At 31.4% G+C, this 16,556-nt stretch overlaps 4 protein-coding genes and 1 long non-coding RNA gene across 5 annotated transcripts in view; 3 read left to right on the top strand and 2 right to left on the bottom strand.

The window, feature by feature from the left end:
* Positions 1–16,556, top strand: part of LOC143913565 (transmembrane emp24 domain-containing protein 1-like) — a 138,479-nt gene that overhangs the window by 94,706 nt on the left and 27,217 nt on the right. The gene's annotated exons all lie outside the window — the stretch shown is intronic.
* On the bottom strand, positions 54–1,318 carry LOC143913584 (uncharacterized). The gene is made up of 6 exons (XR_013260728.1): positions 1,116–1,318; positions 955–987; positions 822–875; positions 678–731; positions 571–603; positions 54–468 (listed from the first exon to the last, which is right to left on the bottom strand). It is a non-coding gene; the product is annotated as an uncharacterized LOC143913584 (long non-coding RNA).
* LOC143913832 (zinc finger MYM-type protein 1-like) lies at positions 2,328–5,162 on the bottom strand. The gene has a single exon (XM_077433848.1). The coding sequence runs from the start codon at positions 5,160–5,162 to the stop codon at positions 2,328–2,330; it is 2,835 nt and encodes a 944-aa protein (XP_077289974.1).
* On the top strand, positions 13,949–15,566 carry LOC143913831 (kelch-like protein diablo). Its single transcript, XM_077433847.1, has 8 exons — positions 13,949–13,975; positions 14,051–14,192; positions 14,270–14,409; positions 14,493–14,668; positions 14,733–14,930; positions 15,000–15,161; positions 15,237–15,392; positions 15,498–15,566. The coding sequence occupies exons 2-8, from the start codon at positions 14,080–14,082 to the stop codon at positions 15,564–15,566; spliced, it is 1,014 nt and encodes a 337-aa protein (XP_077289973.1). The 5' UTR covers positions 13,949–13,975; positions 14,051–14,079.
* LOC143913224 (kelch-like protein 41b) lies at positions 15,498–16,314 on the top strand. Its single transcript, XM_077432893.1, has 3 exons — positions 15,498–15,709; positions 15,801–15,981; positions 16,056–16,314. The coding sequence occupies exons 1-3, from the start codon at positions 15,683–15,685 to the stop codon at positions 16,193–16,195; spliced, it is 348 nt and encodes a 115-aa protein (XP_077289019.1). The 5' UTR covers positions 15,498–15,682; the 3' UTR covers positions 16,196–16,314.

Here is a 16,556-nt window from a genome sequence, read left to right as displayed (position 1 = left end):
GCACTCAAAAGGAATAAAATCTAAAGTAAGCAATTAATAAGAATTATGTATTTAACCGAAAAATGTATTTTCTTCAAGATATGTAATTTCAATGATAGTGGAAAAACCGCACAAAAAAACAACTGATTATTGAAAATAGCATCAGAATTTTTGCTACTGGTTTTAGCTCTTATCTATAATATTATATTATATACTAAATGCATTGCTCCAATGCTAACTCATTTTATTTTCGTTTATAAACACGAAAATTCGAACTGGAGATTTTAAATAATGTGTATTAAATTTTAGGTCCACTCTTAAGTTTTTGGATTCAATTATCTCATAAGCCACTTAACGGATTGGGATGAATCGTAAAAGTTATGATAGATAAAAGTTATGATAGCCCTTTCAAAAACGTATTACTGACGCTAACATATCTGGTAGTTATTGTATATCTATATATTTAAATGAAAGGAGCAGGAAAGAAACCTGCAAAGATCAAAAAAATCTGAGCTGAAACTGAAATTACAGCTCAGAATTGATAATGTTATGGGAATAATATACATATGTATGTTAATCGGTGTGACTTACTCAGTTATTGAGGACACAGCCTCTCCATTGGACCTGAAAGTAAAGTGGTTGTAATTGTAATTGTAATTGTCTACCATCGATATATAATATTAGCAGTTACTACTTACATTTCAGATAGCATGGCCCAGCCCCTATTTTTGTTTTCAGAACCGCTATCAGAGCTAAAATTAAAATTAATTCGATTAATAACAATATATGTGATTTACTATAAATAATCATACGTATAATAGATATAAGCAGTTACAACTTACGTTCCGTATAATATGATCGAGGTTCCTCTTTTTGTTTCGGAATCACATTCTGAGCTGAAATTTATAAGCGATTGAGATTATTAACATATCCAAGAATTGATAATAATGCAGAAACAATATATAAATGACTTACTCGTTTGACGACGTTTCTGTCTCGGTGATGGACCTGAAAGAAAAGTGATTGTAATGATGAATATTGTCAATCATTGCCAAATAATCATACTCTTCGACTCTTTATTTCCACACCGAGCTGACTTTTGGAACTTAAATTTAAAAGCGGTAGCGATTATTTACATATCTGAGAATTGATAATAATTGATAACGCGTCCAATTCGCAAATTGAGACGTTGCTGTCGCCATTTTCATATCTATTTCCATTTCCACTGCCATCGTTCGCGTTGGCCATCTTCAATTACTCAAATCAAAATTGATCTTTCAAACTCTTCCAACCGAAACATTGTTATTTTGTCACTTTGACACTTACCCACTCCACTCGTAACGTTTCCAAATCCGACCATTACCCTGATTAAAAAAAAAACAGCCTCTGCTGTAGACGTACATTGCGTACTATTTATTCTTTTTAAATATTGGTTATTCAAAATATTACTTAAAAAAATATTCCATCGTCAAGTCGATGATGAAAAAAAAACATACAAATTTGATCAAAAACAGATCAAAACAAACAAAGATAAACAACAGATCGCCAATATCTCCGTTGTTTTTTTTTTCTAAGTTTATATCCATACGCCCATTAATTGGTAACCGTTTTTGGAAAGTTAACATCGATTTGAAATGAGCTGGCGAAGATTCGTGTTATTTTAAACTACGTGTTATGTTTTTCCAATCGTTAAATCCTGTTAACAATTTAGTTTTAGCTTGTGAAAATAGTTTACATACATAAAAATAAATGGATTTGCTTTTTGCGGTTTCTCTATGTATACTCTACTTTTATTTTTTTTACGTATGGCACGGTTTACTTATTAAAAAAAAGAATAATTTTTTCATATATATGCTCTGGCCACAATGCTAAATCCATAGGATAATCATTGGGAGCCATTACAGTATCATTTTTTCTCATTTTCTTTTTCAGAAAACTGTTCTTCAGTACTTTCAGGCAGTGGCGGACTGGGACTGAAATTAGTACATGCCAGGAGTCAAAGGGGGCCCCCAGGGTTAAAAAAAATTTTTCCTCCCCCCCCCCCATATATAAAAAAAAAATCTTTTTTTTTTATCACGCTAAAAATCTAGGGTAAAAAATAAATCAAATTTTCAAAAATGCACGAATCAAAAATAAAAATTGCAATTATATTTTGCAATTTTTATTTTTATTTTTATTAATTAGAATATACACATACTACACGTCTTACTGGCAATTAACAGAAATACAAAATGTATATAGGAAACTTTATTTACAAGATAGGACTGAACCGAGATTCAACAAGGACATACACATAAAATACATAATTATAAAAGAATAATAAAAAATCTAAAAGAAAAATTGGAAAATTAAGAGTATATTAGCAAACGTTTGAGTCCTTTCGACGCTTGTGCATATCTGTTAATAATTTCTTCTGCATCCAAATCATCTAACATTTGCTTCTCAATAGAAAGGAACATAAAATTTTCTAAATTTTCTTCAGACAACGTATTTCTCAGTCTGTTCTTAATTATTTTTAATTTTGAAAACGTCCTCTCACATTGCACTTGTGTAACTGAGAGTGTGGAGACGATTTTGTATAATTCATATAGGTTATCATACGCTTTGTCGTGTAGTCTGTTCGACGATAAAATTTTTAAAACGCACGATGGACATGTTCTGCAAGTTTTACAGCTGCTGCTGTCATCCTCACTCTCACTAATTTGAAGTAATAGCTTCAATATATCAAAATTTGAGGCAAATGAAACCAATTCTAATTTTACATTGCCTCTTTTGATTAGTGGAAAGAACTTCACAACACCATCCAATGCAATATCATCAAGGCCTTTTTCTGCAATAATTTTAAAATTAGCTGGGTCCAACCAAGATAAATCTTTATACAACTGCTTGTGATGTATAAATCGTGATTGTAGCGATTGGACAATGCGATCCATTATAAGGTTAAATACAGTTATTCGAAAATCAGCCAGAGGATCCGAAGAATTTCCTTCATCATTAGTTACTTCATCTGCCATTCTTTTCTTCTTCCTTTGTCTTTTAACAGGCAACGCTGTTTCTATAGAATCAATTTCCAATGTTTGATTTTCATCCATATTAATCATTGAAATCATATCATTACATATTGTTACGAATTCGAAAGCCTTACTGTGAACATTATGGAATGTTCTTTTCTGTTCCATCAACTTTGTTGTTGCTGTATCTACCAAACTCCATGCAGTAAACATATCTAAACAATTTGTTTGTAAATAACTAGACAAGGGGGCTGTGGTTTCAAATATGTACAAGTAAGTAAATGCTGTCAATATGGTTTCAAACTTTTGAAGACTCTGGAGTAAATAAGTGGCTTCGTGCTTCGTTTTTGCATCAAACTTGTCTGAATCCTGTATCATTGATAAGCATGTAAGTAGATTTACGAAAGTACTAGCAGTGGGATCATTAAAATGTCCAAATATTGTTGTTGCTGCATTAGATTTTCCCGACCACCTGGTTTCACCAATTAGTTTTAATCTTTTCATCTTTTCTTGCCCCAGTTGTTTTTCAACAACTCCTATCCACACAGACATTCTCTTATATGATCCATTTATAAAAGTTGCTAAATTTTGAAGCAAATTAAAAAAAGAAACTGCAGACACACAACATTTTGTGGTTTCAGTTACTACCAAATTTAAGACATGGGCATAACACCATATATGAACATGTTGATCTGCCATGTTAGCAAGTTTACTCTGCAAACCATTATACTCTCCATGGTAGCTTGCAGCACCATCGGTGCTATCAGATATACAATTTTTAGGGTCAATATTAAGATGTTGCAACTTTTCAGTCAATAAATTAAAAAGTCCCTGTCCTGTACCATCATTACACGGCACAATTGAAAGTAGGCGCTCATAGACAATGCTTTTATGCACATACCGAATAATGATGCTAAATTGATCGATGATTGTATTATCCTGTGTTGAATCAACCTGGATAGAATAATATTTTGCTTCAAAAACTTCATGACTAATTCTTTCTTGAATCATAGTTTTCATAATATGGATTAACCTATTAACAGTTGTTTTGCTCAAGTAGGTAATTAGTCCACCACGGCCTTTATTTCCCGCCTTTCCTTGGTGCTTAAGTCGTTTCATTCTTTGATATGACTTTTTTTGCACTGCAGAAACGTGAGCTGCTATAATGGTGTCATATTTTGCCATCAACTGCACTGAAGCCAAAAAATTACCATGATTCGAAGCTTCATCATCCAGAGTATAGGCCGATTCATTTCTGTGACTTCGAAAAGAAACTGCTTGCTTGCCTAACATCTTTATGATGTCTATAATCCTCATGACAATACTTCTTTGCTTTAGTACCTTTTCTTTCTTTTGAATTAATGATGACGCAAAAAAATTATCTAATGTTCCATTATTAACCACACTGATATATTGATGAACATTTCGCACATGGGTTGTTGTCGATTCGTGCACAGCCAAGTTCTGGCTAATACGTCTGTAGTCACTAAAGCCATGTACAAATGATGATGAATCCGATTTGGGACACTCAAACGCTAAGCAATATGAACAATATAAGCACTTATTTTCTATGTTATATGTTAGCCAATTTCTTGGGACTGAATCATTCATAGTGTTTCTCTCATATAATCGAGCATCAAATGGTAGATCACTTACAGGCTGAAATGGATGTTCAGCAAAAAATTGTTTCAGATTGTCTCGCGATGGATATTGAAATATTCCAGTAGTACATTTTTTTTCTTGTGTAGGTTCAATAACATCATGTGCCTCAGAATTTATGTCTGAAGTAATATCTAATTCCTTGTCACTAGTTGAAACTATAGGTATATGCGCGGATGTTGCAACTATAGGAAATATAGTCTGTACAGATACCGGAATAATGAAGCCTGAAGTACTGGGCCTGGGTTGATTAATATAGGATGCACTTATTCTTGTCTCTATATCCAAAGAATTTCTTTCTTGTTCTTGCAACTCACTTGTCAATACATCATCGCCATGAGTATTGTTTCTTGTTTCTTGATTATTTGTTGCGCAACTGGACATTGATGCGGGAAGTGGTTGTGGTACTATAAAATCTGTAATAGATCTGCAATACTTGGCTGACTTCTGTTTTTTTGTTTCTTGGCGTTCTTTGCGTTTTAGTGATCCAGATTTATACCTTCTCTTTTCCATGTTAATAGGGGTAATATATCTGAAAATCAAAACCGATTTATATTTTTGCAAAGCAGTTTCTTCTCTTTTTGTTTTTACAGGGTTTATTATACGATTTTTTTAATTCTTCGTATTAATAAGGATTTTCATTCAATTATAATTATATTTTTAATCGATGCTAATTACAAATTCTTTATATGTAAAATAACACTGCTCTACACGAAAAATGGTTCAGAGACCAGATATGAATTTTCTTATAGATATATTTACAGTGAACCCGAATCTGGTAATAAAAAATGTTGGTTGGCCCGAGATTCGGAGATACATACATATGTATATGTGTTTTTTAAATCGCGCGATTTTTCTATATCTTGGTGTTGTTCGGTCGATGTCTCAAAATCTGTCAATTTACTGTTCAAAATGAATATTGGAATCTATAGTCGGGTATTTTATCTTTCATTTGTAGTACTTTTCAGCTTTCAAATCTCTCTAAATAGTCGTCCAGTTCAAATCAAAAGTCAAAAGTACGTATTTTCATTTGGGATTTTTTCCCATTGTTAATACTATTTTATATTGAGTATTTTCTATTGAAACATGTTTATTGAGATAGTGTTCTGGCCACACTATTTTTTTTTTCGTTTAAAAGGGTTAATCGGAAGTGTGCTGAATTTTAAATCATTTTGAACAGGAAATTGACAGATTTTGAGACATCGACCGAACAACACCAAGATATAGAAAAATCGCGTGATTTAAAAAACACATATATCTCCGAATCTCTAGCCAATCAACATTTTTTATTACCAGATTCGTGTTCATTGGGCATAGATCTATAAGAAAACTCATATCTCGTCTCTGAACCAAAAAAAAGTCGTCATTTGTCGAACATTGTAATCAACGGGACTATATAATATTATGTTTTTGTAGTTAATATATGTTCAATTCATCATCCAAGACTATTATAAAACGATTGAATCCACAATTAAATCGACTACCATGGCAGGTGTTGTCAATTGACTTTTAAATATTTAAATTATTATGGTATAGTAAGAAGATTATAAATGATGTTCAATCGAACACCTCGTATCTGAATCAAAGAACTACATAATTTTATATGCAAAAGTTACCAATATTTGAAACGAATTCAATGAATATAACGAGCCTATCCCTTTAATTGTTTGGTTTTCGGGATTAAGGATTTCGTATGGTTACAATTATTTTTTTAACTGATGCTAATTGTAAATGCCTCTAAATGTAATTTTATATTCCCCATGGGTTTTACCAAACTTTTTAAAAAAAGGGAATATACCAAAATGTATTATGGATGATCCTACTATGATGCTATCAGTTTATTTTTAAATGGCCAACATTTGCATCGATTTACCTGCTTACACAATAAGGGTGTCTCGATACCTGGAAAACATCATGTAATACATTTTTTTACGCAGCGAACAATCAACAATTAACTATAATTATTATTTAATTGTCATGTCTATAGAAAAATTTATGTTATGAATAGATGATCTTGCAATTGACAATAATACCCATGTCAAAATAACAATTTTAGCAAGTTTCATATTTATGCACCGGAAGACAAAAATGATTAGTAAAAATACGTTTTAGCAAAAGTGGACTTTTCGCTACCTTTTCGAAATAAAGGAAAAACCACAATTTCGTTTTTTACGAGATATGATAGGTAAAGTACATTTAGTCTTACTTCAACTTTCGTTGGAGACATTCATCCATTATCTGATCAAATTTCATCCGATCTGTTTTTTTATTTATTAATTCGCGACTCCTAACTATTGAACCAACTGCTACGTATACATAATAACTACGACCTGGCCGTCCTTGGATTTATCACTTCACGACTTATCTACATACATACTGGACTTCCCACTACACATCTAAAGCCTGGACCGCCCTTGGATTCATTCTTAGAGAGTGCAGTTTTTAAATAAATGTATATATGTATGTATGTATATAATTTTTCTTCTCATTTTATTATTTTGAGATTTTTTATAGTGCTTTGGTGAAATCTTAAAATTAAATCGTATTGGGTAAGATACCCAATATTAAGAGAAGCAGACTTACTTAATCGCTTTCTATTTTCAGTTTATTGAGTTTATAAATATTACAATAAATATTTCCTTTCTTTTCCCTAAAAATATTGCAAAAATGTATTACAAATGTGACGTGAGGAAATAGTTCATTAACTAAATAGAAACTTAAATCGAAAAAATGCGGCAAATAAATTTTCAATATAAAGAATTATCAAAAAAACTAAAATTAAAATTCGATCTCCGGCTCAATTTCACCGGATACGATTTGCCTTTGAAATCGAATTGAGATTATGTCCAAAAATCGATAAATAATTAAACTTTGCAGTTGAAATAGCATATCGTAGAGAAAACATAACAGTTAAATTTTTTTCAAATTAAGTTAAAGTATTGATCGATAAAATATTACTAAAAATTACTATCGTGAAGGCAATGTTTTTTTTTATTAAATTTGCTTTTCTCTAGTAAGTTGACCAAATAAATGTCAGTTAACAACACTTGCCACGATATTCGATTCCACTGCGGAGAATTTATTCAAGCATTACAATTTTTCATATTCACAAAAAAATTTGAGGCATAGCGTGGGTTGTGCAACACTTCCCCTTTGGGGTCGCTCGACGATACACGTAAAAACGTAAAGGAGGTATGTAAAAATAAAGCGTATTTAACCGCATCCACGCTTATCATTTGGAATCATTCACATCCTGAACCTACATATGTATATATATTGGAAAAACTTTGCGAACATAGATTTTATTGTATTCTATTTACATCTAGATACAATAATTCAAAATAAAACCGTCTTGGATGATGAATTGAACATACATATATTAACTACAAAAACATAATATTGTATAGTACCATTGATTATTTTACATATAAAAGCATTTATAATTAACATCAATTAAAAAAATAATTGTAACTGAACGAAAATCCTTATCAATACGAAGAATTAAAAAGTTCTTATAATAAACCCTGTACTAGATATTTTTTCTATTGATTGTAATATTTTTATGCTTTAAAATACTTAATTTTCTAGCGAATTTCTAAAGTCAAAAATACATATTTTTACACAACTTTTCCCCGTGCTGTTATGGGTTCATTTGGACAGTTTTTTTTATTTCAACACGTTTATAGGGATTGGTTTTTTTTTCTCAATATATTTTTTTTATCTAAACGTAATAATTCGAGCGGTACGTGAATTTCAATCGAATTAAAACAAACATCCGCTAAAACGTTGTCGCGTATGAGTGCGAGGGAGAAATTGAAATTCATTAACACGAAAAATGTTGTTTAAATTTTAAAATATCAACGCATTAAATAGATCAAAACTCATACTTGAGCGAATTTAAGAACACTTTTTCAGTGGCTGTCGACGACACAGCAAGTTAATGTGTTATATAATATAGGTATATCTAAAGTTTTAGTACTTTTTTTAAAGCTGTCTAAATTTCCAACATCAAACTCCTTTTTTTATTGTTATCGATAGTTTTTTTTACCCTTGAGAGATTTTATTGTATTCCGTAATTTGGTTTTCTATGCAAAACAAACAAAATTAAACAATGAAAAAATTAAAAAAATCACTTACCTTAAATCAATGTGAATTTTATAAAATAATATAAAATTCTGAATGTTTCCGCTCTCACAAACACTTTGTAATTATGCCTTGTCTGCTGTACTAGATGTTGAATAGTACTAGTTCGAAACACAACTAAAGTAAATTGTACGATATTAAGTTGCTTTAAATGTGTAAAAAAGAAAACATATGTTTTGGATTATGCCACTTCGAAGAAAATAAAAGGATAATATTGAAATTTTCGAAGTCGTATTTAGCCAATAAAATAAAAAGGTTTGCCGGAGAATCGTACAAAGTTACCGACAGATCTTTGGAATAGATTTTCAACGGTTTTAACTGGTTTCTTTCGAAAGATCGTGGGTAAAAGTCGCTTTAAAGAGTTTCGTTTTCAATTTAGGTGCAATAAAAATGGCAAAAGCAAAATAGATCTATAAATTACATTGTATATTTCGTTTTAACCCTTGTCCTAGGTAAATAGAATGCATCATAAAATAATGTGGCACAAAAGCGGCTTTTACTTTCGGTAGAAAACAATGCATAATATTTTCGATTAATATTAATCAAAACTCGGGCTTTTGAGGAGGGGGCAAGATTAGGAATAAATTTTATATTCGGAAACTATTTAAAATTGTGTATTTAAATCTTACTATATTGTCGAAGTATAATCAAATGTTATTTTTAAAGTATGAAGTAAATTTAAATCGCTGGTTGATGATGAGTATCAAAATTGTTTTATGAAATTTACTTTATTTTATTCACGGAAATTTGTATATTCCCATTTTTATTTCAGTAGGTATTTGTTACATATGTAGGTTAATAGGTATATACATAATCTTGAGGTTGGAAATGGGCTTGACAAAAGGGCCCACACAAATGTTGAAACTTACATTTCGAGCCTAATAAAAAAAGTTAACCGATCCTTGGGCTATTAAAGCAGGTATTAGTTGCTTTTGTATATCGTAAGAAGTTTCTTTTGTTGAAATACCCAATCTTTAGGTCCCGAAGTGCAATATCCTGTACATTTTTACACACGTAAAATGAAATAGTGAAAAAGCTATTTAACTTTACTGAGGGCCCCTATTTTCTAACAGATCGTGGGGCCCACGTGCCATCGGGCATGTTAGCTTGTATGGCCAGTCCGCCACTGCTTTCAGGGGTCTGTACTTCAGACGTTGTAGGATGCTGCTCATTCTTTTTTCCAAAGGGGTCTTCATCAGTTCTTCTACAGGGCTGCGTTTCGATCCTTTCCATTGGATGGTCTTCGTTCCTTTCAGAGAGCTGCTCATCAGTTCTTCTACAGGGCTGTTTTTCGGCCCTTTCAAGAGGTTGATATTCATTCCTTTCAGGGAGCTGCTCTTCAGTTCTTTCAGAAGACTGTTCTTCAAGTTGTTCCGATATTCTGCCATTTTTAATGTAATTCATTAGCGAATTATTTTGTGATTTATCTAGAAATTTATCTAGAAAGGCCAAATAATCGACGACGGTGAGAGCAATTATCGCAAAGCTTTGTACTTTACATAACAAAATAGTCGTAAACTCCAATATTTTATGGAGAAATGCATAGGAATTTCCGAATTATAATTTTTCTCAGAACGATTTGGAGGCCCCTTAAATTTAGAGGCCACAGATATGCGCCAATTTTGCTGTTCGATAGTCCACCGCTGATTACAACCACTTTTCTTTCAGGTCCAATGGAGAGGCTGCGTCCTCAATAACTGAGTAAGTCACCGATTGACATACACATGTATATTATTCCCATAATATTATCAATTCTCGGATATGCGAATAATCGCTGTAATTTCAGTTTCAGCTCGGATAGCTGGATAAATGGATTTCATCGTATGCTGATCTAACAAATTCAAATTGGATTGTTTCCAAGTCGAAAAACGTTTTATCTTTGCAGGTTTTCTTTCCTGTTCCTTTCATTTAAATATACAATAACTACCAGATATGTATGTTAGCGTCAGTTTTACGTTTTTGAAAGAGCTATCATAACTTTTATCTATCATGACTTTTACGATTCATCTCAATCCGTTGAGCGGCTTATGAGACAATTGAATCCAAAAACTTAAGAAAAGACCTAAAATTTAATACACATTATTTAAAATATGCAGTTCGAATTTTCGTGTTTATAAACGAAAATAAAACGAGTTAGCATTGAAGCAATGCATTTAGTATAAGATAATATTATAGATAAGAGTTAAAACCAGTGTCAACAATCCTTCTTCCATTTTTAATAATCAGTTGTTTTTTTGTGCGGTTTTCCACTATCATTGAAATTATCTTGAAGAAAATACATTTTTCGGTTATTAATCAATTCTTATTAATTGCTTACTTTAGATTTTATTCCTTTTGAGTGCAAAATATGTATGCATGGCGGATTTGAGTAGTTTGTCGAATTCTATTATCGATGATCTTATTTTTAATTTCAAAATGTGTTTTATCTGTGAGAAGACGATTATTTTAATATCGGATGAGTGGTTATTTCCATGCGGTTTTTCATTATTATTGTAAAAACATGTTTTTCTGTCATAATTGTTATAAGCAATCTAGCGCTAGTCCTTTAACCCTAAATTCGTTTAAAAAAACTCGAAAAACTGTTATTATTTCTGCAAAAGATATGAATTAACAATGGAATCATTTGAAATTTCAGAAATCGAAATCCCAATACCAATCCAGACACAATATCTTAGCTCAGATTGTTCATTTTAGCCATCACTCGTGAATATTTTTGGTTATTTAAAGATTACGTTTATTATTAAATTGATCAATAGAAGGAAAAATAAATTCGATCTTCTCAATGATTGAGAATAAATAAATAAACAAAATAACTAAACGTTACTTTGTTTGGAAAATTTACAGTTTTATATTGATTATAAACGATAATAAAATATAATTATTAGAAAATAAACCATTTTACAATTTTCACATATGAGAACGAGAACGGGAACGGGAACGGGAATTGCATGCCGGGGTTCAGCTAGTTTTAAATAAATATCAATTTTCGGATATGTAAATAATCGCAATCGCTTTTAAATTTCAGTTTGGAAAATCAGCTCGGTGTGGAAATGAAGAGTCGAAGCTCGACATCGCCATCGGAAATGTAAGTTTCAATGTACGAGTATGATTATTTAGCAATGATTGACAATATTCTTCATTACAATCACTTTTCTTTCAGGTCCATCACCGAGACACCAACGTCATCAAACGAGTAAGTCATTTATATATTGTTTCTGCATTATTATCAATTCTTAGATATGTTAATAATCTCAATCGTTTATAAATTTCAGCTCAGATTGTGATTCCGAAACAAAAAGTGGAACCTCGATCATATTATACGGAACGTAAGTTGTAACTGCTTATATCTATTATACGTATGATTATTTATAGTAAATCACATATATTGTTATTAATCGAATTCTTTTAAATTTCAGCTCTGATAGCGGTTCTGAAAACAAAAATAGGGGCTGGGCCATGCTATTTGAAATGTAAGTAGTAACTGCTAATATTATATATCGATGGTAGACAATTACAATCACTTTACTTTCAGGTCCAATGGAGAGGCTGTGTCCTCAATAACTCTGTCCTTAAGTAAGTCACACCGATTAACATACATATGTATATTATTCCCATAATATTATCAATTCTGAGCTGTAATTTCAGTTTCAGCTCAGATTTTTTTGATCTTTGCAGGTTTCTTTCCTGCTCCTTTCATTTAAATATATAGATATACAATAACTACCAGATATGTTAGCGTCAGTTTATTATTTTAGCGTCAGTTAGTATTTGAAAGGGCTATCATAACTTTGATCTATCATAACTTTTACGATTCATCCCAATCCGTTAAGCGGCTTATGAGATAATTGAATCCAAAAACTTAAGAGCGGACCTAAAATTTAATACACATTATTTAAAATCTCCAGTTCGAATTTTCGTGTTTATAAACGAAAATAAAACGAGTTAGCATCGAAGCAATGCATTTAGTATATAATATAATATTATAGATAAGAGCTAAAACTAGTAGCAAAAATTCTGATGCTATTTTCAATAATCAGTTGTTTTTTTGTGCGGTTTTTCCGCTATCATTGAAATTATCTTGAAGAAAATAAATTTTTCGGTTAAATACATAATTCTTATTAATTGCTTACTTTAGATTTTATTCCTTTTGAGTGCAAAATATGCATGGCGGATTTGACTAGTTTGTCGAATTCTATTATCGATGATCTTAATTTTAATTTCAAAATGTGTTTTATCTGTGAGAAGACGATTATTTTAATATCGGATCAGTGGTTATTTCCATGCGGTTTTTCATTATTATTGTAAAAACACGTTTTTCTATTCCACATCCGTGTAAATAATCAAGTGCTAACCCTTTACCTGCAAGTTCGTTTCAAAAAACTCGAAAAACTGGTTTTATTCCTGCAAAATATGTGAATATCGCTTTTAAAATTTAATCATTGAAATTTCATAAATCAAAATACAAATACCAATCCAGACACAACATCACTATTAAATATTTTTGTTTATTTAAGATAACGTTTATTACAAAATTGAGAGGGAATAAAAATAAATTCAATCTTCTCAATGATTATGAATAAATAAATAAATAAAATAACTTAACGTTACTTTGTTTATTTTGACCTTATTTTATTTACCTTAAAAATAAAATAGTTGACTTGCACGTATTTTGATGTGCTTAAATATTTATTTTTATTTCAATTTTTACTCTCATTTTTTTATTAAATTGATATGTTTGTGTATGAAATTCTTATCCATGCACTATGAAAGTACTTACTCTTTATTTATACCTATTTCACTACCAATAATTCGATATATTGGGTAAATGGCAATTTAATTCCATTATTTTTTTTTATATTTTAAATATCGCAATTATTTTCATTTTTAATAATTTTATGCATTGGCAAGAAAAGTCGATCATACTATAATATAATAATTCGAGTCCGAATCGAATCATAGCAAAACTTCGGAGTCCGACTCCACAGCCCTGATCTTAATTAAAGTTCAATTATATATTCCCCGTATGTTGGTCACCTGTCATGGCATTTATGAGCAATAATTAACTTCAGTAAATAATTAATATACGTTTCAAGGCAACAAAAGGGTTGAGATATCCTTATCTATCGAGATAAAACCGCAGAACGACAGTGCTCCACATCATTCGCTGCTATTCTTTCCAATTGGTAAGTCGAACTTTATTTTGCTTAGCACTTATAGTTATATTGTCTTTTTATATAATTTTCAATCTTGTTTTTCAGGAGAAATCTAAGAGAAAATCAGAAACAAGATGTATCTAGTGAAGGCGAAGCCTGATTTTGCTGCAAAACGAGTGGAGTATTTGTATGAGGCCTTCCAACAAAATAAGAAATGCGACACCTTATTTGCAGTTCGAGGCCGAGAGTATCTTAATTCGAATCCAAAATTATTTAAAATCCAAATTGTTCTGTCAGTTTAATTATAATTTTTCATAATTGCAGAATCCACGCGCACTTGGTCGTCCTAATGGCGTGCAGCGAAATCTTCATGAAAAAAGAAAATCTATTGAATGATGTCTTTTCAGATTATGACGACGAAGTCATCGATGCAATCCTAAAGTATTGTTACACTGGAGAAATAAGTACGAGTTCATAAATATCTAAAATAATCAATTTAAAATACGAGATTTCGTCATTAAATGCAATCATTTAAATATAATTTTAGACATAGGAGACAAACACCGCAAGAAATTACTGGAGCTAGCCAACCGACTGGAAGTGAACATTCCACCACAATTTAAAACAGTCAATAAATCTAATTGTCTGAACGTTTTGAAATCAACGGCCGATTCCGAATTATTAAGAAAGGCAATGGATTTGACTCTGGGAAATTTCGAGACGGTGAGTGTTGATTATATAAAAGAATATGTCACTTAAATATTTTTCAACTCCACTTCTGTTTCAGCTGCACAAAACTAAAGATTTTCTCAATCTGCCGGTCTTCAACGTGAACGAAATCTTGAAATCGAATTATTTGAACGTGCCTTCCGAAGAAGACGTATTCAATGCTGTGAAATTGTGGGTAAATCATGATAATGCGAACCGTAAAAGTGACTTGGCACAGCTGATGAGATCCGTGAGGTTATCCTTGCTGCCGTTGGAGGTATTTGAAATTAAATGAATGTTGCAGTTTAGTGATAAAAATCATTCGAATAATGTGTTATATTTTCAGTTTATCGTCAACGAAGTAATGACGTTTTGTCTTTCGTGTGCAGAGTGTATGACCACTATTAGACAAGAAATTATAAACAAGAATGATAAATCTTTCGTCCCAAGAGAGACCCCTCGTAGAATAATACAAAAAATGGCACTGGTTGGGGGATCGAATTTAGATGTGAGTTTTGTATCACAAGTATAATATTTTGATTGGATTGTAAATTAATTATTTTATTGCATAACGTGTTTTCAGGAAGCAAACACCATCGATATATTTGACGAATTAAAGAACAGTTGGTCTCTATCCAAAAATATTGGAATAAATAAATATTATTTTGCGTCTGTCCTCATGGGAGATTGGATCCTTATCATCGGCGGAAAGAATTCTTCATGGAGAACATTGACTTCAGTAACGTTTTCCGGTGTTGCGAAGTACCTGCTTAGAGAAATCGGAATATAACCAATTTATTTGTTTTATTGTTTTATTAAGTTGACGATTATTAATTTCGATTAGGTGGAGCAGCAACACTGGGGATTGGGAGACGAACGTCGCTCCATTGTTGGTGGCAGTTTATGGGCATAGTGCTTCTATCATCGCTGATAAAATATACATAACAGGCGGGTTTACAAGTGAATGGATATCCTCGAATAAAGTGCATATGTATTCTTAGTGTATGTATAAAGACTTACCGCGCTCAGATGATTCAGGGAAGATATAATCATTCGGTGAACATCAATTAATTTTATTCACAACTATCGCAAATAATATACAACTCTCCAAAATAAAATGAACTAAATTTTGATTTCACCACTTTAGAGCGTCGCATTCAAAGGAAAACTTTACGTCGCTGGTGGATATGATTGGGAAACTTCTTCTCGTTTAGACAGTGTGGAGCATTACGATCCGAATGCAAATGTGTCGACTGCATTCACCAAACTAACGCAAGCTGCATCCGGAATCAGTCTCGGCTGTTTCCAAAATAAACTGTTAAGCATGGGTGAGTTTATTTTACAACTTAAGTTGAATTTATGGGTCTTAAATGTAGAATTAATTTATTGTTTTGATTTTCAGGTGGATTCGATGGAAAAAGTTATTTAAGTGATGTTTGGGAATACGACGAGACGAATAAATCTTGGAAAGCTTCAACTAGTCTAAGCAGAGAGAGAAGATCTGCAGTTGCACATGTCATTCCATATGATTCGATTATTTGATCGACTGCAGTTTTTTTGTAATATTTGAAAAAAATGTAACATGAAATAATCATTAAATGTACTTTTTGAATTTTTAATGTATCCAACTGTTTGAATAAATAGTATACATAATATGCAACAACTTCTCAAAATATATTTTATTTTTCCGTCAATATTTACATGTATAAATAATATTATCTAAATGAACTGACCCGACCCTTTAAATATCTGTGCTCTTCACAATTTCAGGATTTGTAGAAACACAATCTGCTTTAAGTCATCGACTTTAAAGAGTCTTTTATTAATATTATGTGTGAGATGTATTATGAGCATTTATAAGAATTGTAAATAGGTTTTTGAGCTCTTTTTCCTATTATGCTGT

This window comes from Arctopsyche grandis, chromosome 6, assembly GCF_051622035.1.
Source record: "Arctopsyche grandis isolate Sample6627 chromosome 6, ASM5162203v2, whole genome shotgun sequence".
NCBI lineage: Eukaryota > Metazoa > Arthropoda > Insecta > Trichoptera > Hydropsychidae > Arctopsyche > Arctopsyche grandis.
The sequence above is the reverse complement of the archived record's forward strand: the minus strand, read 5'-3'. Positions and strand labels throughout refer to the sequence as shown.

Excerpts from the sequence above, each read along its gene's own strand:
- LOC143913832 (XM_077433848.1), bottom strand. The coding sequence starts at position 5,162 with ATGGAAAAGAGAAGGTATAAATCTGGATCACTAAAACGCAAAGAACGC.
- LOC143913831 (XM_077433847.1), top strand. The coding sequence starts at position 14,080 with ATGTATCTAGTGAAGGCGAAGCCTGATTTTGCTGCAAAACGAGTGGAG. Across the intron at positions 14,193-14,269 it reads TTTGCAGTTCGAGGCCGAGA|AATCCACGCGCACTTGGTCG; the intron begins GTATCTTAATTC and ends TCATAATTGCAG. Across the intron at positions 14,931-14,999 it reads TATCCTTGCTGCCGTTGGAG|TTTATCGTCAACGAAGTAAT; the intron begins GTATTTGAAATT and ends TTATATTTTCAG.
- LOC143913224 (XM_077432893.1), top strand. The coding sequence starts at position 15,683 with ATGATTCAGGGAAGATATAATCATTCG. Across the intron at positions 15,710-15,800 it reads AGGGAAGATATAATCATTCG|AGCGTCGCATTCAAAGGAAA; the intron begins GTGAACATCAAT and ends TCACCACTTTAG. Across the intron at positions 15,982-16,055 it reads AAATAAACTGTTAAGCATGG|GTGGATTCGATGGAAAAAGT; the intron begins GTGAGTTTATTT and ends TTTGATTTTCAG.